The sequence below is a fragment of the Anomalospiza imberbis genome, chromosome 1 (genome assembly GCF_031753505.1).
Source record: "Anomalospiza imberbis isolate Cuckoo-Finch-1a 21T00152 chromosome 1, ASM3175350v1, whole genome shotgun sequence".
NCBI lineage: Eukaryota > Metazoa > Chordata > Aves > Passeriformes > Viduidae > Anomalospiza > Anomalospiza imberbis.
This window is the reverse complement of record NC_089681.1, coordinates 86,337,622-86,354,533: the sequence shown is the minus strand read 5'-3', so window position 1 is coordinate 86,354,533 and position 16,912 is coordinate 86,337,622. Positions and strand designations below refer to the sequence as shown.

Genomic DNA, 16,912 nt, shown 5'->3' with positions numbered 1-16,912 from the left:
CCCTGTAGATACCTCTCCTCCCCAGCCCTCCTCCCTCAGCTCCAGCCCCCCTCCTCCCCCCTCAAATTTAACCCCTTAATGCACCAGCACAAGTAGCTGTTTCATACAGCCTGCAATGCAGCATTTCTGCTGGGTCTGCAGCAGAAGAGGATACAGAGGGACTCAGCAACAACCCATCAGACAAATGGTACCTTGGGATACTTTAACATGTGCAGTGGTTTGGGGTTGTGTGAGTGGTAAGGAAAGAGGATGGAATGATGAATTTCAGAGCAAAAGACAGATAATTAAAAACAAGTTCTCTTTAAAGATATTAATTTTAAACTTACTGCATAGCAAGACAACAAAACTAAACTGCTTCTGAGTGTACATGCAGACTTCTGTGGCCATAAAAATGCATTACAAGGTCAAGCTATGGCCATTAGCTACTGTGCTATATGTACCACTCTTTCTTACTTGCATTCACAGACTTGAAGATCTCTTCACATACAAAAAAAATCCCCCAAAAACATCAGGAGAGTAAAAAAAAAAATTAAGTAACTGTTACAGTACATCAAGAAAAACTGAAGTAATAAGTACCTAGTGAAGCCAGTCATCAACCACACCTTAGCATCCAAAGTAGAACCTTCTGCTAGAGAAAAGGGCAAACCTCCTTATTAAGTATGCATATATTTCAGGAGGAGCAAGAACAGGCCTGTAGCTGACAAAAAAGTGCATTATCCAGTTAAAAAAAAAAAAAAAAGCCTCCCAAAACTGCTACATCGTGTGGAAGACGGAGAGACTCTTCTACACTTGAGCTGATTTAAAAATTATGTCTTCCTGCTTCTTAATTTGCATGACCAGTAAAAAACCTGTACTCAAACAGGATAATAAAACAGGACTTAGGCCTCATGATGGAAGTGGTTTTCCGGTTCCTTAGAATACCTTAAGCCGTGCAGAACAGGACACACATCCTTGTTTGAGCCACTGGGTGGGGGATGAAATGCCAGGCAAGGAAGGGAGGAAAATTACCCACCTCAGGGTTAGGTTTGTGGGGTGTGCTTTTTGAAGAAAATGCAAGGGAAGGCTAAAATAAAAGCAAAACAATGGAAGCATTCCATTGGCTTGCACATGGAACTGTTTTTCGACACAGCAAAATGCAACCTGGCAAATGAAACACTCTTAATAAAAGTAAGAAACCAAGAGCTGGTACTCTGCGTACCTGACGAATGTGCATAGTTAGCTGGTGCTGTGTAGTGCAAATCTTTTCACACAGAGGACAGGTATAGGAAGACTTCTCTTCTTTTGTTTCCTGTGGACAAAAAAGGACAAAACAATCAGAAGGAATATCAATGTAAAAGGACTAGAAAGCTGTCAGTGATGAGGGTGGAAAAACATAATCCACCCCAAGTACAAAGGGCCACTACTAAAAGAATAACTTGCATTTATACATTTATCAACTGATAGATCCCTCAAGCAAGTTTCAGAAACCTCTGAATTTTTAAACAGGGGTCATTTCAACTATCACAGAAGTACAGCAGCTGTTTTAACAGCACACAGCAGTAGCAATTTAGGACAGGAAGTGAAGGCAATTGCAAGGAGCTCGAACTGCCAGGAGGAATTTAGCTGACCAGAAAGTAATTCCTGGAACATCATCAGAATACATGGGCAAACATCATTATTCTTCCCAAAGATTTTTAATAGCACAAGTTGTCAGAACTTCAGATTTTCCCATCTTGATGGCAGAGCAATATCTTGTTGCCCTTTTGTAGGGGCTGCATGCTCTGCTCCATGGCTGACTCAGAAGGAAGAGTGGCATTTACTGAATCATCAGCACCATTTCCTTCAGCATCCTGTGTTTCTGCTGGAAGCATCCCATCCAGGCACACCAGCAAGGCCCCACCCTTCTGAAGCTCGCAAGATCTGATGAGATCATAGCAAGAAAGAGGTGACAATGCAGGAGTGTACGTGACTCCAAAAAAAACCATTATGAAACCCATCATTCTCCACCCAGGTGAGAATCAGGAGTAACCATGGTCAAACCACGAGTACAAACAATGAAGCCAACCCGAGAGCTCAACCTGATTTAAGAATGCCCTTGAGACACTGAGCAAAGCCACCACTCTTCCAGCCAAGGATGAAATGGCACTCTTGTAGGAACCAAAGCTGTTTGCCTCATTTTGTCCACAAGGATGGCTACTGGATGATGTAAAGGGCATTTTCACAACCTCACCAGAAGCCAGGCATGGCTTATGCACCAGCATCTGTATATTAAAAGGAAGATGATTTGGCGCTCAAAATTAAACCTCAGTTTTCCATTAGAATGATGCACACCTCTAGTGACAAGACAGTACAAAAACCATCTCTGCATGACCAATGGGAAAGCATAATTCTTATGCCAAGTGACATTTTCTACTGAAGTTCTCTTCAGCTGTCTTAAGAATCAATAGTAAAAGCTTGAAAACAAGCAAAAAGCAGAACCCATTCTCAGCAGATCTTTAGCTGCAAGTTGATGGGTATGAGTATGTCTGTGCATTTCCTCTCTCCAAACAATTCTCTTTCCCCAGTGATATTCCAAAGTCATCAACTCAGAAGCAACCATTTCCAGGTTGTCAGACACAAGCATTCACAAAGAACATTGTAAATGACTAACCCAAGTCTCTGTGACAAATTTGCTGGCACATTAGGACGGCAAGATGCTGACACAGAGTTAAAGAAAGTTCTTTTTTATTTCTCATTAAAGCAATATCCCATCCTGCATGATTTGGGGAACCATGTTAGAGAGTACCTGTATTACGTTTTGTTTTCCAAAACAGGGCCATAATAATTTTGCAATAACTTCTGTGACCCATGGACATGGATGAAGAGCTATTTTACCATTTGTTCTGAAGAAAACAAGTCTTGAGACTTTGTTTCTAAAATTAAAGGATTAGGTTCTCCCACTGCTCCCCATTCTTTTGCTTGTATATGTTTTTCCAACTACATTTCAGCCTCTGCATCCCAAAGGTAATCACTATAGGCCATACATACAGGCCAAGGTCTAATGTGCTAGCACTTGCATAATGTTAGAAAGAAAGCAAGAAAAGCTGCCATTATGAAGTCTGAACACTCAAAGAAAATTAAAATGCATTATCTCAGTGCCCATCCCCCATCTTTTATATGCAAACGTGTAATTCACAAACAGTCATTCCATTTTATTTATACAACTTTAATTTTACTACATGCAACTGTGGAGTAATGTTCAGCTTCAGCTCCAATATACTGCACCCTGTTAAAAGCTGGCTCAAGACAGAGCACAAACACACTGTGCCGTGAAGAAAATCCCTGCATACGTGCTGACAGTTTAGATGATGTTTAATCCCCAGGCTATTTCTGCAAAATTATCAACCCACCACTGTTGCCCCCCTCCTCTTTAAACGAGTGCTGCAGTTCTACATGATGCACTTGATGATTTCAAAGCCTGCTTTCCAGACTGCCTTCTCTTCAAATTAGCAAAATAACAGAAGATAGAGTAATTACTGGTTCACCTTGAAGCGAAGATCAGAAACACACTATAGCTCAGCCAGAGCTGATTAGTATTGAATCTGGGGTTTATGATTAACTAAAACCCAAACTTTCTCCAGTGGTCAGACAGGCTACAAGCTGCATACCGTAACACAGCTCAAGCAAATCCGTTGACTAACCCAATCCAGACCAAAAAACATTAGCATCCCTACTGTAGAAGTACCCCTATTCACCAATTTAAAACATAAAATTCAGCTACCCCACCAGAGCCAAGTTGGTGAAAACACAGTTCTTGAACTGAAAGATAAAATTAGCAGCTCATTTGTGAGCTACTCTCCCTTTAGTAAGTCAATCTGGCACAATTGCTCTGCATTCAACTGATGGCAAATGCTTTTGCAGTTGTGCATTAAGTCTGTCTGTTTTTCTCCAGCCCAAAAAACACCTCTGTCACATTTTTTATTTTCATCAAGAGCAAAGCAAATGGGAAGTTAAAATACATGCAGGTTGATGTGAGAATATGCTTTTTAGACTATGGGTAGATGGCAGCCAAGATAAAGTCAGCATTATAAAGAGAACTATAGACTTTGGGACAAAGGTTCAGGGCAAAATGTTTCACTGCCAACTCATGGGAAACAGCAGTCAGACCCAGAAAATCAGCTGTTGTTATCCTTGAAATTATAATAAGGGGTATATTCTGACCAGAATCTGAGGTCCCTGCACTGCTACACACTAAAACAATTCAGTGCTTTCATTCCGCTATGCTGAGAGTGGAAATTCGCTGTATTAGAGCCTGCTAACAAGATTGATACCCACTTAGTATTTCACATCTCACTTCTGTTTCCTCAGTAATGTAGTCATTTGCCCCTCTGGCTTTAACAACCTTTCAGCCTAAAGACAAATAGGCAATTTACTATGTTTTCAATGTATTTGTTTATTTTTATGCTGTAAGAATCCCTCTTAATCCTGTCACATTTACTCTAGAGCTTCCTTTGATTCGATGCCCACCGAAATACCACGTGGAATAAAGGTCACCAACACTAATAAACTTCCCTGAAGCCAGACCACATGGTGTACCAGTGGACAGCTGTGTAACAGCACTGCCCTGAGACTGGTCTGGACTTCAGTGCCTCACTTCACATGATGAAATGAAGGAACCAGAGCAGCCCCTGAGAACATTGTAAATAAACCTTAGAGCCAGGTGCTAGACAATAGAATCCCACAAACACGGCTGTCTGTATACTGCCCATTCCTCATTTAAGGATGTCCATTTACAGCTCATGGCTTTTAACTCCTTTCATGCTAAAAAATCCAAGACAAGTCATAAGTCTGTCAACTCAGCAAGCTATTAATAAACTACTATAGGAACATCATATGAGTCACGCTTCTCAACCTTTCTGGTCCCTGTTACATCTTGATTCGTTTACAAAAGTCTCTGTGCTTCACCTCAAGCTCTAAACTCAAATGACCACAGGGATTTGGGGGTTTTCTTGATATTCTGCAGCACCTTCTTTGGTGGAGCTTGGCCCAGCAGGAGAAAAACATGGATATAAATAACTACAGCTTAACTGATACGACTCTCTCCTTTCACTTGCTTAGATCAATATTGCTACCACCTGGTGCCATCAACTGGTAAACGGAAAAAACCTGATAAAAGCTACATATATTTACTCTGCAAAATTCATACAAGGCATTCTGCAATAGCTCTTCAAGCTTTTATTAACAAGGAAGTTAAGGGCACATTACACTACACATATGAACTGAGCAACCTGATGAATGTTTTGTTCCAGAACCACCTTTAACCATACATCACTTGAATCTTCCACAGGGCAGCTACACACCTCATGAGATTATGCAAGTGCAAGAGCCTGGAGAAAGGATGCAGCAGGACAAAATGGCAATTCTTAGGTGACTTTGTCGCTGCTAGGGGCATCTGCTAGACCAGCTCAACACTGCATGGTACTGGAGCTCATGCTCAAATGTTTTTTATGTGTCAATCCAAGCACATGGACCCTTCTCATTCCCAGTTTTCTAAGTTATGGTTTGGAGAGATACCAGAAAACATACATAGAGGCAGGGGCAAGAAACAACTGCTGAGGGGGAAAAAAAGCAAAACAATCAAGAAACATAAATTACATCTTACCACTTTCCAGGCAGCTGCTTGTTTCCCCTTTGCCCTCCCTGCATTTGGATTTACGTACCTGGTTCCTCCTGCCAATCCGATTTGGTGCAGGAGACTTTGAGGGGGATTTGACATTTTGAGAATTTCCGCCATTTTCAGCAATCTTCCCCACACTCATCACTGCTGACATCATGGCATCAATGGAGGACAAGTCTGCTCCGTCCAAACTGTTTGGTGAACTTGGTGATATCTTATAGCTATTTAAGCTTTCCAGCTGCTTCTCTGGAAGTAAAACCGAAAACACACACAGGAGTTCCTAGGCCATCTTAAAAAAAAAAACCCAAACAACTCACAGTATTTTCAGCTGCCTGTAACTCACATCACACTCTGCTGGACCATCACGGAGCACAGGCAACAGGCCATAATAATTGGAGCTCTTATAACAAGCTCCATATTAGCTTCTCATATTAGAATGCATAGGACAAAGTATACATTTTTCTCATAGGACATTCCCATTTTCTTCATTTTCAACCTTAATTCAGTATGGATCTTATAAAGTGATTTACTTTATACTCTCTTGCTGTGAAATGGAATTATTTGTGGTACCTTGTGATCACCATGAACTAGTAGAGCAGTACTGATGAATGTACACTCTGGCAAGCACAATCATTCAAGCAGGCATGTGTTTTAAACAGGACTGCACAATTAAGACATTAGTAACACAGTGTAGGGTACTGGGTTCTCTTTTAAGCATGGCTTAAGTCAGCTCTGTACATGGAATAAGCTAAAGTAGCAAAAATCCAACCAAAACAAAACCCCATATCCCCCATATTGCCTCTTTACTGCCACCGATGGCACATATGTGATTTTGGAAAGCCAAGCCATACTAGTCCATGGTGAAGATGTGTTACATACATGACTAATGTCACAGCTAAAGCTGTCAAAGTTCAAACTTCTCCATCACATGCTCTAAGTAGCAGGGATGCTCCTATCTCTAACACACCTAAAATCTCATCTCTGGTTTCTTAACATACAGACATGTCAAACACACAGGAAAAGCCTTCTATTTTCTTCTTTACAGGTTTGAAAAGGAAGAGGCTTTCAAATAAAACACTCCTTTCCCCCTCAAGAAGTCTCCCTAAGAAACAGGAACACCTTGAAAGTCTACTGCTCTGTCACCTCTGGTGGAAAGCACAGAATCTTAATGTGTGCTGTGTGAAAGTCACTGCAACAGAAGAGCATGTGAGGGTGAACAAGGAGGAACACGTTTGACTGTGAACATTTGATCTCTGCATAATACTGTCTTTGGAACATAAGTTTGAGGATTATAAGCAGGTGGTTTTTTGAGGCTAAGTTATGTGGTGCCAAGTTACTGTGAGCCAAGAAAATCTTTGTTTGGAAGCCTCCAGTGGTAGCTGAGAATTTATGTGCCCATGCTTCTGTTCAAGCTATTTTATACTTTTCAGACAGATAAAGGTTAGGGATGGGAAAAGAAATGTATGCACCAGTGCTTCTGCTCAATGTATCTTGTACTCTTCACACAATATGGTGCATGGATGGGTGGGAAATATTTCTACATTCTTAATCGATGTCCTAATTTATAGAGTCACAGAGCTAGTTGAACCAATTACCTTCATCTTTCTCCCCTGATTGACTGTGGCTCTCTTCTGGGCTGCTGGTCTCCTCACTTAGTGTAGTATGTACAGTTGCGTCTGGCTCTTCAGCCTCTTCTTCAGCAGCACCCTCTAGCACTACATGAGGGAGAAGGAAGAAATAGAAAGGGAGTAAACTTTTATGGAAGATATTTTAGGAAATTAAGACTACAGCTCTTTATTTTGAGGGCTCCCCTGACTACCAGATAGGTCTGATGATAGAAGCATACCAGCAGTGCCAGTGCAGCCAAGCACCCACTCTCATGAGTGCCCAGGCACTGGGCTGGGAGATGCTGCTGCTTCCACCAGTGGCAAAACCTGGGCAAACAAAGAAACCCCTACCAGCCCGGGCTGCAGCATTAAGGCAGCAAAAAACAGAGGAAGAGAGAGCAAGCCAGCCTATCACTCACAGTAGTGGCATTTGATCGATAAGTTGCAAGAATATTCTGCAGCTAGAGATTTAGGTGATTCACTTTCATACATGCACTGCTCCCCTTTCTCTTTTCTTGGAAGACTAACATTTACTCCAATACATAAATTCAAGGTGGCCACCTTCTTCCTTCTAGCAGTGGTAAAATTACTACAGAGGTTTCTGGGACCATTTGGCACATTCCTCACATCCACTGCCCAAGGTTCCCACACAAGTTGAAGACGTAAGTAACCATTGTATGTACCAAGAAAATTCCTCCACACCCCTTTCTGAAACCACAAACTTATCATGTTTTCATTGGGGTTTAAGGAAGGGTGCCTGTTCTCTCTGGAGAATGACAGGGCAGTTAAACATCATTTTTAGAAGTGATGGGGAATGATCAACACATGAGAAACAGTTGTCTGCCCACAGCACTCATGGCTATAGCCTCTGGAAAAGGTTATTTGTAATATGGAAAACTACTGATATGTTTTTAACAGAGAAATACACCTTTATAACCCTACAAGCAAAATGCTTATTTCATTATGAAAACAAACACACTGTGAACATTTCATCATCTCAGATTTACAAATCACAACCAGTAAGCTCAATACAGGTTTTCCTTTTATCAAGAGAACAGAGACAATTGCCTTCAAACCACAGTTAACAGGGTTTCCTCCTTTTAAAGAAATGACATTCTCAAGGTTAACATGCAAATCAGTCATGCAACACATCTTCAAATGCTGTTTGAACAGCATTTGAAAACAATCAATGACTGTGTTACCCCAACTGTCAACAATTTGGAGCCCCCAAGAACAGGCAGGCAAAAAGAAAGAGCCCACCTTGTGTCAAGCGGTTCCTCATTTCACACCATGCCAGAAACAGCAGTGGATTCAACCTTCCTACATTTAGCTGCCGACCTTCTAAGGAGCAGCACACAGATGCAGTCTAGAGACAAAACCTGGGACCTGACTAAGCCCAGGTAGTGTAAGGCTCACTAAACATCACCCTCTTAACAAACACTGCTTTCCATCTGCACCTTCAAAAACAGAAAAACAGACTAACCTGAACAATTCAAAATAACTTTTCCCTAATTACTTTTGTACTTTTCTGTTCAGAAAATACTAGTGGTTCCTGCGACACAGGGATTTCTTGCTCCAAGGTGAGGCCAAGCATCTATCCCTTCTGTGTTTCCTCCAGTAATTTTGGGAGCCATTTATTTTAACTGTTGTAACTGCTGCAACTTTATTGTTGTTTTGTTTTTAAAAAAGATCCATCTCATTCAAGAGCAACATAATTATTTATTTCCCCCTGCCCACATCTTATTTTAATCACTTATGTGGTAGCTGACTTACTTTTGAATAGACTAAGCAACAGAATTATTTTCAAGACTGGCCTAAATCTAAAACTTCTTGCTCTAGCTGCTTAGCATTACCAAAAATAAGGACAAATTTGAACTATTTTGAAGTATTTCTGTTAAAAAAAGTGCTTTAGTCCTTAAAAAAACCCTAAACAAACAAAATATACAATTACTTCCAAAATACACATATTCATTCCTCTTTCAGTCAATACCTAGCACATTAATGTCACCACCGATATATCCTGGAAAAAAATCTATTGTGTAACTGTGAAGACTCCTATGTTTGCCAAGATAACTTTAAGACAGCTTAGTAGCTTCCAGAGAACTACAGTCAGAATTCTTAGTGTTGCTTTTAGCAACATCAAAAATGGGAAATGCACAGAGAGAGCCTGCAGAACAGGCAGGCCTATATCAACATTAAAAAAACCCTACCTACTGTTTCAGAAAAACCTGCCAACTTGCTTTCTGGTTTTTTTTTTTTTCAGGAGGAAAACTACGTATTATACTATTACAGCCTTTCATAGTTTCTATGAGCCAACGGTTATTTTTCTTTTCTGAATCCAAATATTTTTCTCCAAAGGCAAGCAAATATATGTAGTCAGAGATCTTGTCCTTAAAACCATTCTCTGCACATTAAAAATTTCCAATTTTGAAAGCATTCTAGAGATCGCAACTGAACTGCTGTCGCATGCTTTTATTTACCTATGTATTTTCCACTCACTTGCATGAAACAAAAATGCACCACTAAAACAAAGACAACTGCATTAGCAGCACACACCAATTTCAGAAGCATAACTTTCTATTTGCAGTAGGATATAGAAACAATAAGAATGCTGGGCCAAATCACTCCTTCCTGTGGGAAAACCCGTGGCAGAGCGCCTTTAGGCAGGAACACACTGAGAGATTTCTCTTACAGCCTTGTTTTTTGTTGGGTTTTTTTTTTTTTTTTTTCCTTTGGGCTGGTTGGTTGTTTTTGGTTTTTTTTTTTTTTTTCCCCTCTTTAAAAAAATGCATCACTGAGGATGGGAAAGTGTTGGGATTTTCTTCCAAAGCACCTATGAAACTCAGGGAATCAGACAGGCAGCAACCAGCACAGATGCCCTATGCCATACTGACTTCAGGACTGTAAACCCTCCTAGCTCACACCAAATGCCCCAGTGTGGAGGTTGTGCTGACATAGCCTCCTTCCTCCCTCTCCCCAAAAGAAAACAAAGACCTCCAGGAAAAAGGATAAACAGGAAATAAGCTGAGAAACAGTGCAGCCTCAGGTTACATTCAACATCGGACCAAAGCCTCTAGGAAACAGGGAAGTGGTCACAAGCATTCAAGTCATCTTCTACTTTGAAGAAACCCCCCAGTGTCACATTCATCCTGTGTGAAAAGGAGGAAAAGCAGAGAGTAAGTGACTAAGACTGACAAATGGTAGGGGGAATTGGACCAAATAAGACAATGCAGCCCTCTCTGCATGGCCACACCAAGAGACCTGTCTTTTCTGCAGGAATGTGTTCCTTCCACTTGATGAGGTTACTGAGAACTTGAAACTGGGGCAACTTCCATACCACAGAGAGCCCTGAGGGGCCAATAGCTCCTGCTTCTGACAGAGGTCCACCCCTGATGCCCCACATAACCAGCTAATGGGAGAGACATTGCCAAAGCAGAGCTTACAAAAAAAAAAACCCACCACCCTGTTGCTTCCCATTCAGTCTGTACAGGAAGACACTTGCTAGACCTATTTCCTGCTTTGGGAGTGTGACTCCACTGTATGTTAAAGCTGAGCCCATCAACAGTTACTCCCCCCCACCCCCCACTTTGCTTATGTGTATTTATTTGGGGTTTTTTGTTTGTTTGTTTTAAGACCACTCTAAACAGCTACAGCTGTTTTGCCTTCTGGTGAAGAGCATCATGGATGAGCAAAAAGGAGAACACAGGCCACAGGAGAAGGAAGAAGAAAGGAGAAAAAATGATGAGTCTTCAGAGTCACAATCACTTGACTTACAACTGAGAGGCAGCTACACAAGCACAGAGCAGCACGTCCTAGCCCCTGGGAGCTGGTACAAGTCTGTTCCAGATTGCTCCACTGTCTTTGCACATGAGCTCTCCCTTTGGAATAGATAGGAAGAAATGCACAATACAGGCAAGAAGGGGGAAAACCTAGTACACACAGCACAAAGCTGCTTATTGTTCTGGCTTCCGAAAAAAAAAAAAATCTACATTAATGTTAAAAGTAGAAGCCATGCACTAATTGGGCCAGGGAAAGATTAACACTCTTGGCCAAATAGTTTTATTGGTTTCATTAAACATACTGTAGTATTTAGTAAAGAACACAGTGGGGGGAGAAGAAATAGGGAAAAGAAATGACAGGTTTAGGAATGTACACCCCCCCCCACCATGCACTTCAAACCACTTTTTCCCATGAGGTCCAAAGAGGAATCCTGAGCCGCCTTCATAATTTCCATCTTAGCAACACTATTAGCTTAGTCAAGGCTTTCCCACTGTTTTTTTCTAAGTGGCATGAAAAAACCCCAAGGATCATTTAAATGAAGGCCAGACCTACAAGTATACAAATTTAGACAAGAGCAGAGCTTCAAAGAGAGATATCACATTTGAATAAACAAAGTTTACTGTTTACCCTTGAGATTGTAATACCTAAGAATCGTTACACTGCACTCCAAGCTGCTTCTGATGCAGTGGTCTCTTACTAAGCTTCTACACAGAGGAGTGGATTTTAATCCCAGAGCACAAACGCTCCCAAGCACAAATGGTCACTCCCACCCTAAAAGAGATGCACGCTATCACCCGCACTACCTTTGAACATAACTTTCCGTCAAAGCTGGCAGGAAGGAAAAAGGGTGAAAAGGCATCGTGTGGGAAGAAAAAAGGGCTAATACTATTCAAAGCACTGCCTCAAGGCAAAGGAAAACCAAATGAACAAAGTTTTCCCAACTGACCTTTTTTAATACCAACTCTGCCCTTGCTACTGAAGTGATGGTGCTGACTCCGCACCCCAGCAGTAGAAAATTACACTGGGAGCGTCACCTAACCATCACCACCACTGCTGGAGCACCAGTACAGAGCAGCCCATGGGAAAGGAAGACAAGGATAGAAAGAAACAGAGTGGCATGGGAGTAGCTGGTGGCCGCTCTTTCACTTAACAATAAAACTAAGAATGCTACCCCAAAGCTTTTGAACTTGGACCTGTAAGTAACATTTTCCTCTACAAAAAAACCCAAAACCAAACACAAAAACAACCAAAAGGAGTAACATCTATTGAAGGGTACTCCCTGAGCATCAAAGAAGACAGACTCTTCTCTTTCTATAACTCTGAGCTATTAGTGAAACAATCATTTTACCTGTGTTAGTGCAGGTATAATACTTTGCCTCTTGAAATAACCATGTGAGTCTACAACATCCATATGTCTAACTTGTACACAGACAGATACACCCAAGACATGGAATAAACAAGTGAACCACATGCTCATGGATATGCCTTAAAACTGAGTTCTGGACGATCTTCTGGTGGGAGTGGGACAGGGGAAGAAGCGCTAAACAAGAACAAGATGATCCCAGACTATTTCCAGAATATTCTGCATGCTGTTGCTCTAACACCTAACAGGCTAAATTTTAAATATTCAAACATATTTACTGTTCCTGTTTTATTTCCTTGCAAGCGTGATGGGATATATGTGCACATTCAGTTTTTATGTAGCTTTTGAAAATCCCTTTTTCATGACTTATGGACTAGTAATGCTCCTCAGGACTTTGGCTCAGATGACCAGAAGCTTCTCTCCATAAAGCATAGCAGAATTTGAACTTGGCTAATGCCTTTAGTGAACAACTCTTAATCACCATGATACTCTGGCATTACATTGGTGCAATACACTGGAAACAAGGAAGTTGTACTAATATAACAATGAGACACTATACCGGCAAAGCTGGGGTTTCCTGGGTAAAAATCACCTTTATGGTCCAACTGGTTTACAGCAATGCACACAGCTACCTGGCAGCCTTAATACAAAACGAATTCATGCCCATCCTCTTGGCCCTGTGCTCCATTTGCTAACTTGAAGAGGGAAACTATGTCTGCACCTTTTGCAAGTGCTGTGTGCTGTGGGAACAGCCCTCAAGCAGGAGCCTGTGGTCGTGCTAGGCTAGAAAAGAGAACTCGGGCAAAAGCTGCTCCTGCATCAAGAGCGAAAGCAAAACCTGACGGCCCCCTGGCTCCCGACAGGAAAGCCCAGCACACTTAGTAAGCACCTCACAAGAGTTTGATCTGAGCCTGCACTGAGTACCTGACCAGCACTACTCTTTTTGCGGACAGCAGGGTCACACAGAACACACAGCACTGCAAGAACTGCAATAACCTACAGATGCATTTAGGATCAGCAGCTGCTGATGAATTTTGAGACTTTTCTAATACCTTAGCATTCTTTCCCCTGACCAAAGACATATCTGTGAGCTGCTCTTTATTTCTGGTATTTGTATTAGCTTGTTGATGAGTACCTGACCCCTCAGGAAGCCTTTGTCACAAAACTGCAGCTAGCTTCAAGAGCTTGCTCAAGCAAAAAGCACACTGAGATTTGAAGACAGCTTAACAAACCTGGGACCACAAACACCACATTTAAGCAACAACATAAAGTCAGGGCAACAGGGTAAACAAGTGAACAGGTAAACAGAGTAAAACAAGTGGCTTTAAGCAGACATCTGTCCATTCCTTCCCATGTTGACAACTGCAAACACTCCTCCATCCTCATCCTTGCCTGCCTGCACAGCTGTGAGGAGGCCAGTGGGAAGGGAGTCTGGCTTCCCCCAGTCACTGGGAATCACGGCAATGTAGGGGGAACACGGAACAAGACAGGCCTTGGGCTTTATCCAGCACATCCCCTCCCCTGCGCCCTCCCCACTGGCTGAGGAAGGACACAAAAGCAATACTGTCTGTCCTTATAAGCTCTGCTTTGCATGTGTTCGGGGAGTGGGGACAGCTGTGCGGACGGCTCGCAGAGTTCCAGGAAGTCAATGTGTTTCTTGGCTTTAACTCCAGTTTATTTGCCTTAGATGAAGTGGCGACACGAGAAAGTCCCTTCACGTCTCCCGTGAGCTGGCACTGGCTGTAGCAGGGCAACACTCCTTGGGACACGGCCCGGGGTCTCTCCCCACACTATCAGTCTTCCCTAGTCTGGTTGCTGCATCTCTCACTCGGGCCAGGGCTGGCTTACATCCCACTGGGCAAGGGGACAGCCTTGGAAGATGGTGTGGGAGAGGGTGGGACTCCACAGCAGAGTCAGAGACTGGAGGGAGTGGGCCCTGAAGACAAGATGAAGACAAGTCTGCCTTGCAAAGGCAGGACAGGTCAGGCAAGTGGCATCACACTGCCTACCAAAACCACTGCCCACATGCCCCGAAGGAGCCCAGGGTGAGGCAAGAGAGCAGAAGAGCAGGGGGAAGCTGAAGCAAGGACCAGTGGGCAACTCCACTGTGCTTGTGTCCATGCCCAACAGGCTGAGGAAAGGGAGATGCACCTGTCCGAGGGGAGCCCCAGCAATCCTGGGGAAGCACAGCCCTGGGAGACAAAACCTCATCTCCTGCTGCTGCTGCCATCTCAGACAAGCAAGAGGGGATGAAGGATTTGCAAAATGAGGAAACAATCAAAATGTAGCTTTGTGTGTTTGTTGCTTAGGGGATTTTTTCATTTTCATGCTGCCCTGACAAATCCACTTGACTTAAAACCCTGGAGGGGACGTGGGGAGAGCTATAGGTTAATGTCCCATCACCTGTGTGCCTAAGCAAGTACTGTGCTGAGGGAATGAGATACTTGTCCGAGAGCCCAATGGGTGAGCTAGATGCACTGCACTAGGGAGAGCCAGATGGAAAACATTTCTCAGTAACAGAGAAGAAAAGAGACCTCCCCTTCAAATACTCTGAGTTACAGTACCCCTCTCTCTGACTGAGGAGAGGCTGCAGGCACGCAGGGCGGGCGAAGCGGGACGCCAGGCTCAGCTGGGTAGCTGTGACGGAGATGCTGACATCCCCGACAATATATGGCCAGTCTAAACCACGGGATATCTTGTCCTTTTAAGGTGGGCCAAGAGCAAGCATCTGTGCAGCAGCAGCAGCACAGCCCCAGCCTGCCATCAATAGCCCCTGGTGTCAGTGAAAAAACAGGGGCTCCTGTGCCATACCAACTGGCTGTGCAGATGCCTGGGCACCCACCCCGAGAGGAGACAAGCCGTCTGGCTGTTCCTCTGCACAGCATCACGGAAACAAGTAGGCACATTAGTAACAAGAGGAAGAAAGCCACGAAACCATGCGGCCGGCCGGGCTGCTCCCTGGCAATTGGTGCCTGCAGCTGTTGGGGAGGGAGGGAGGGAGGGAGGGCCTGTCCCTGTCCCCATCTCTGTCCCTCACCCTGATGGCCAGCAGCTTAGCCAAGGGCAGCTTCAGAGCCAGCACTCGAGGTGAAGGTTTAAAGCAAATCTCTGGAAGGAGAAACAAGCAAACATGTTCACCCCCTCACACTTGTTCTTCACATGTAGCCAGAGCTGCGTGTGTGTGCAGGATGGGTTCAGCAGGGATTACAGAGGCAGGATGAATCACACTGAGGAAGATAACAGAAAATCTCCTGTGCTAGTGCCCTGCTTCTTGTGCGCTGCTCTGGTTGCAATTCTCTTCCTCCAAGATGAGTATTTGGAGAGTTTCACAGAGCAACTGAATGCACAGGCAACTTTACAAAAATCATTCTGAAAATAGGAATAAGCTAGAGACCAGGAAAAAACTCCTCTTGGAGTAGCTATGTCCCACATGGTATTTCACCACTCTAACTGCATCCATATGCTAGCAAACACAGGCAAGCCCAAGAGGGAGAGTGTCAGATTGCTTATTGCAGAGCTCCCAACTCATCCTATGCAGCCCAACTGCACCGTCTTTGCAGGAGATGCCAGCGCACTCTCTGCTTGGAGCACTGTACTGTTTTGGCAAGGTAGCTTGCCAAAACATTCTGTGCTTCACAGGATAACACAGCAAAATGAGAAAAGAAGTAGAAATTACAGTGATTTAGACCCATTTCCTGGTGATAGTGTTGTCAACCATCAAGATTTTATCATGAGCCTGTAAAATCAGATGGTGCTACATTACTGCACAAAATCTCAAAATTTTTAAGTCAAAATTCTAGTTTTTTGATTTTTGGAAAAAGGAAAAACACATTATATGCTCAGCAAGATAGAAAAAGCAGACTGAAGTGAACAGATTAATTTTAAAGCCTCAAGCTCTTAAGGATAACCATGATCTCAAAGGCTCAACCTAGAATTTTTTAACATACAGGGATAGCAACATAGCATCCCTTCTCTATGCAGTACATTTTGTACTCTGGTAAATATACCTTACAAAACTAAAATGACTTTTTTAAAGAGAGAAAAGAATTGCAATATCTCAGCACATTTCTAACATTGTATTTAAAAGCCAACACAGCTGCACTTTAATTTTACTTAAAGATGGAAATCTACATCAAATTACCAAACTTGTTTTAAGCAGACTCAACATGCAAATATTTTGCAGCTAGAATGATTCAAGAGTTTGAAGCTCTTCTCACTGCTCTTTTCCAGGGAGCATGACTTGCTGACAAGATTAACTACTGCCAGGCTCACGAAGCTGGGAGACAGCTGCCACATGGCAGCCATTTATTACAAAGCTCCACTCCTCTAAAGTTAGGAGAGAGGCAGACTGTTTCATCTGTGTTATCAGCAGGGTTCCTCTGCCCCACAGGCTTTAGTGACTAGGCTTTTTCTAAACAAACACCTTCTTTTCTCCCCCACCTTGTTAACATCATATCTTCCTGTATTCTGTTTCTGGTCAGCACAGAAACTATTCCCCCTATCACATCCTCCAAACAACAACAACAA

The 16,912-nt window shown here is 42.9% G+C and overlaps 1 protein-coding gene across 8 annotated transcripts in view; it reads right to left on the bottom strand.

Moving 5' to 3' along the window:
- RREB1 (ras responsive element binding protein 1) overlaps positions 1–16,912 on the bottom strand; it is a 119,814-nt gene that overhangs the window by 55,893 nt on the left and 47,009 nt on the right. For 7 of the 8 annotated variants that reach the window (XM_068198982.1, XM_068198924.1, XM_068198934.1 and 4 more), the window contains 3 exons: positions 7,231–7,350; positions 5,679–5,881; positions 1,199–1,288 (listed from right to left, as the gene is read on the bottom strand). In XM_068198982.1, coding sequence (XP_068055083.1) covers positions 1,199–1,288; positions 5,679–5,881; positions 7,231–7,350 — 413 coding nt within the window. Of the gene's footprint in view, positions 1–1,198; positions 1,289–1,607; positions 1,683–5,678; positions 5,882–7,230; positions 7,351–16,912 lie in introns of those variants that run through there. The other variant, XM_068198974.1, reaches the window with a different exon arrangement.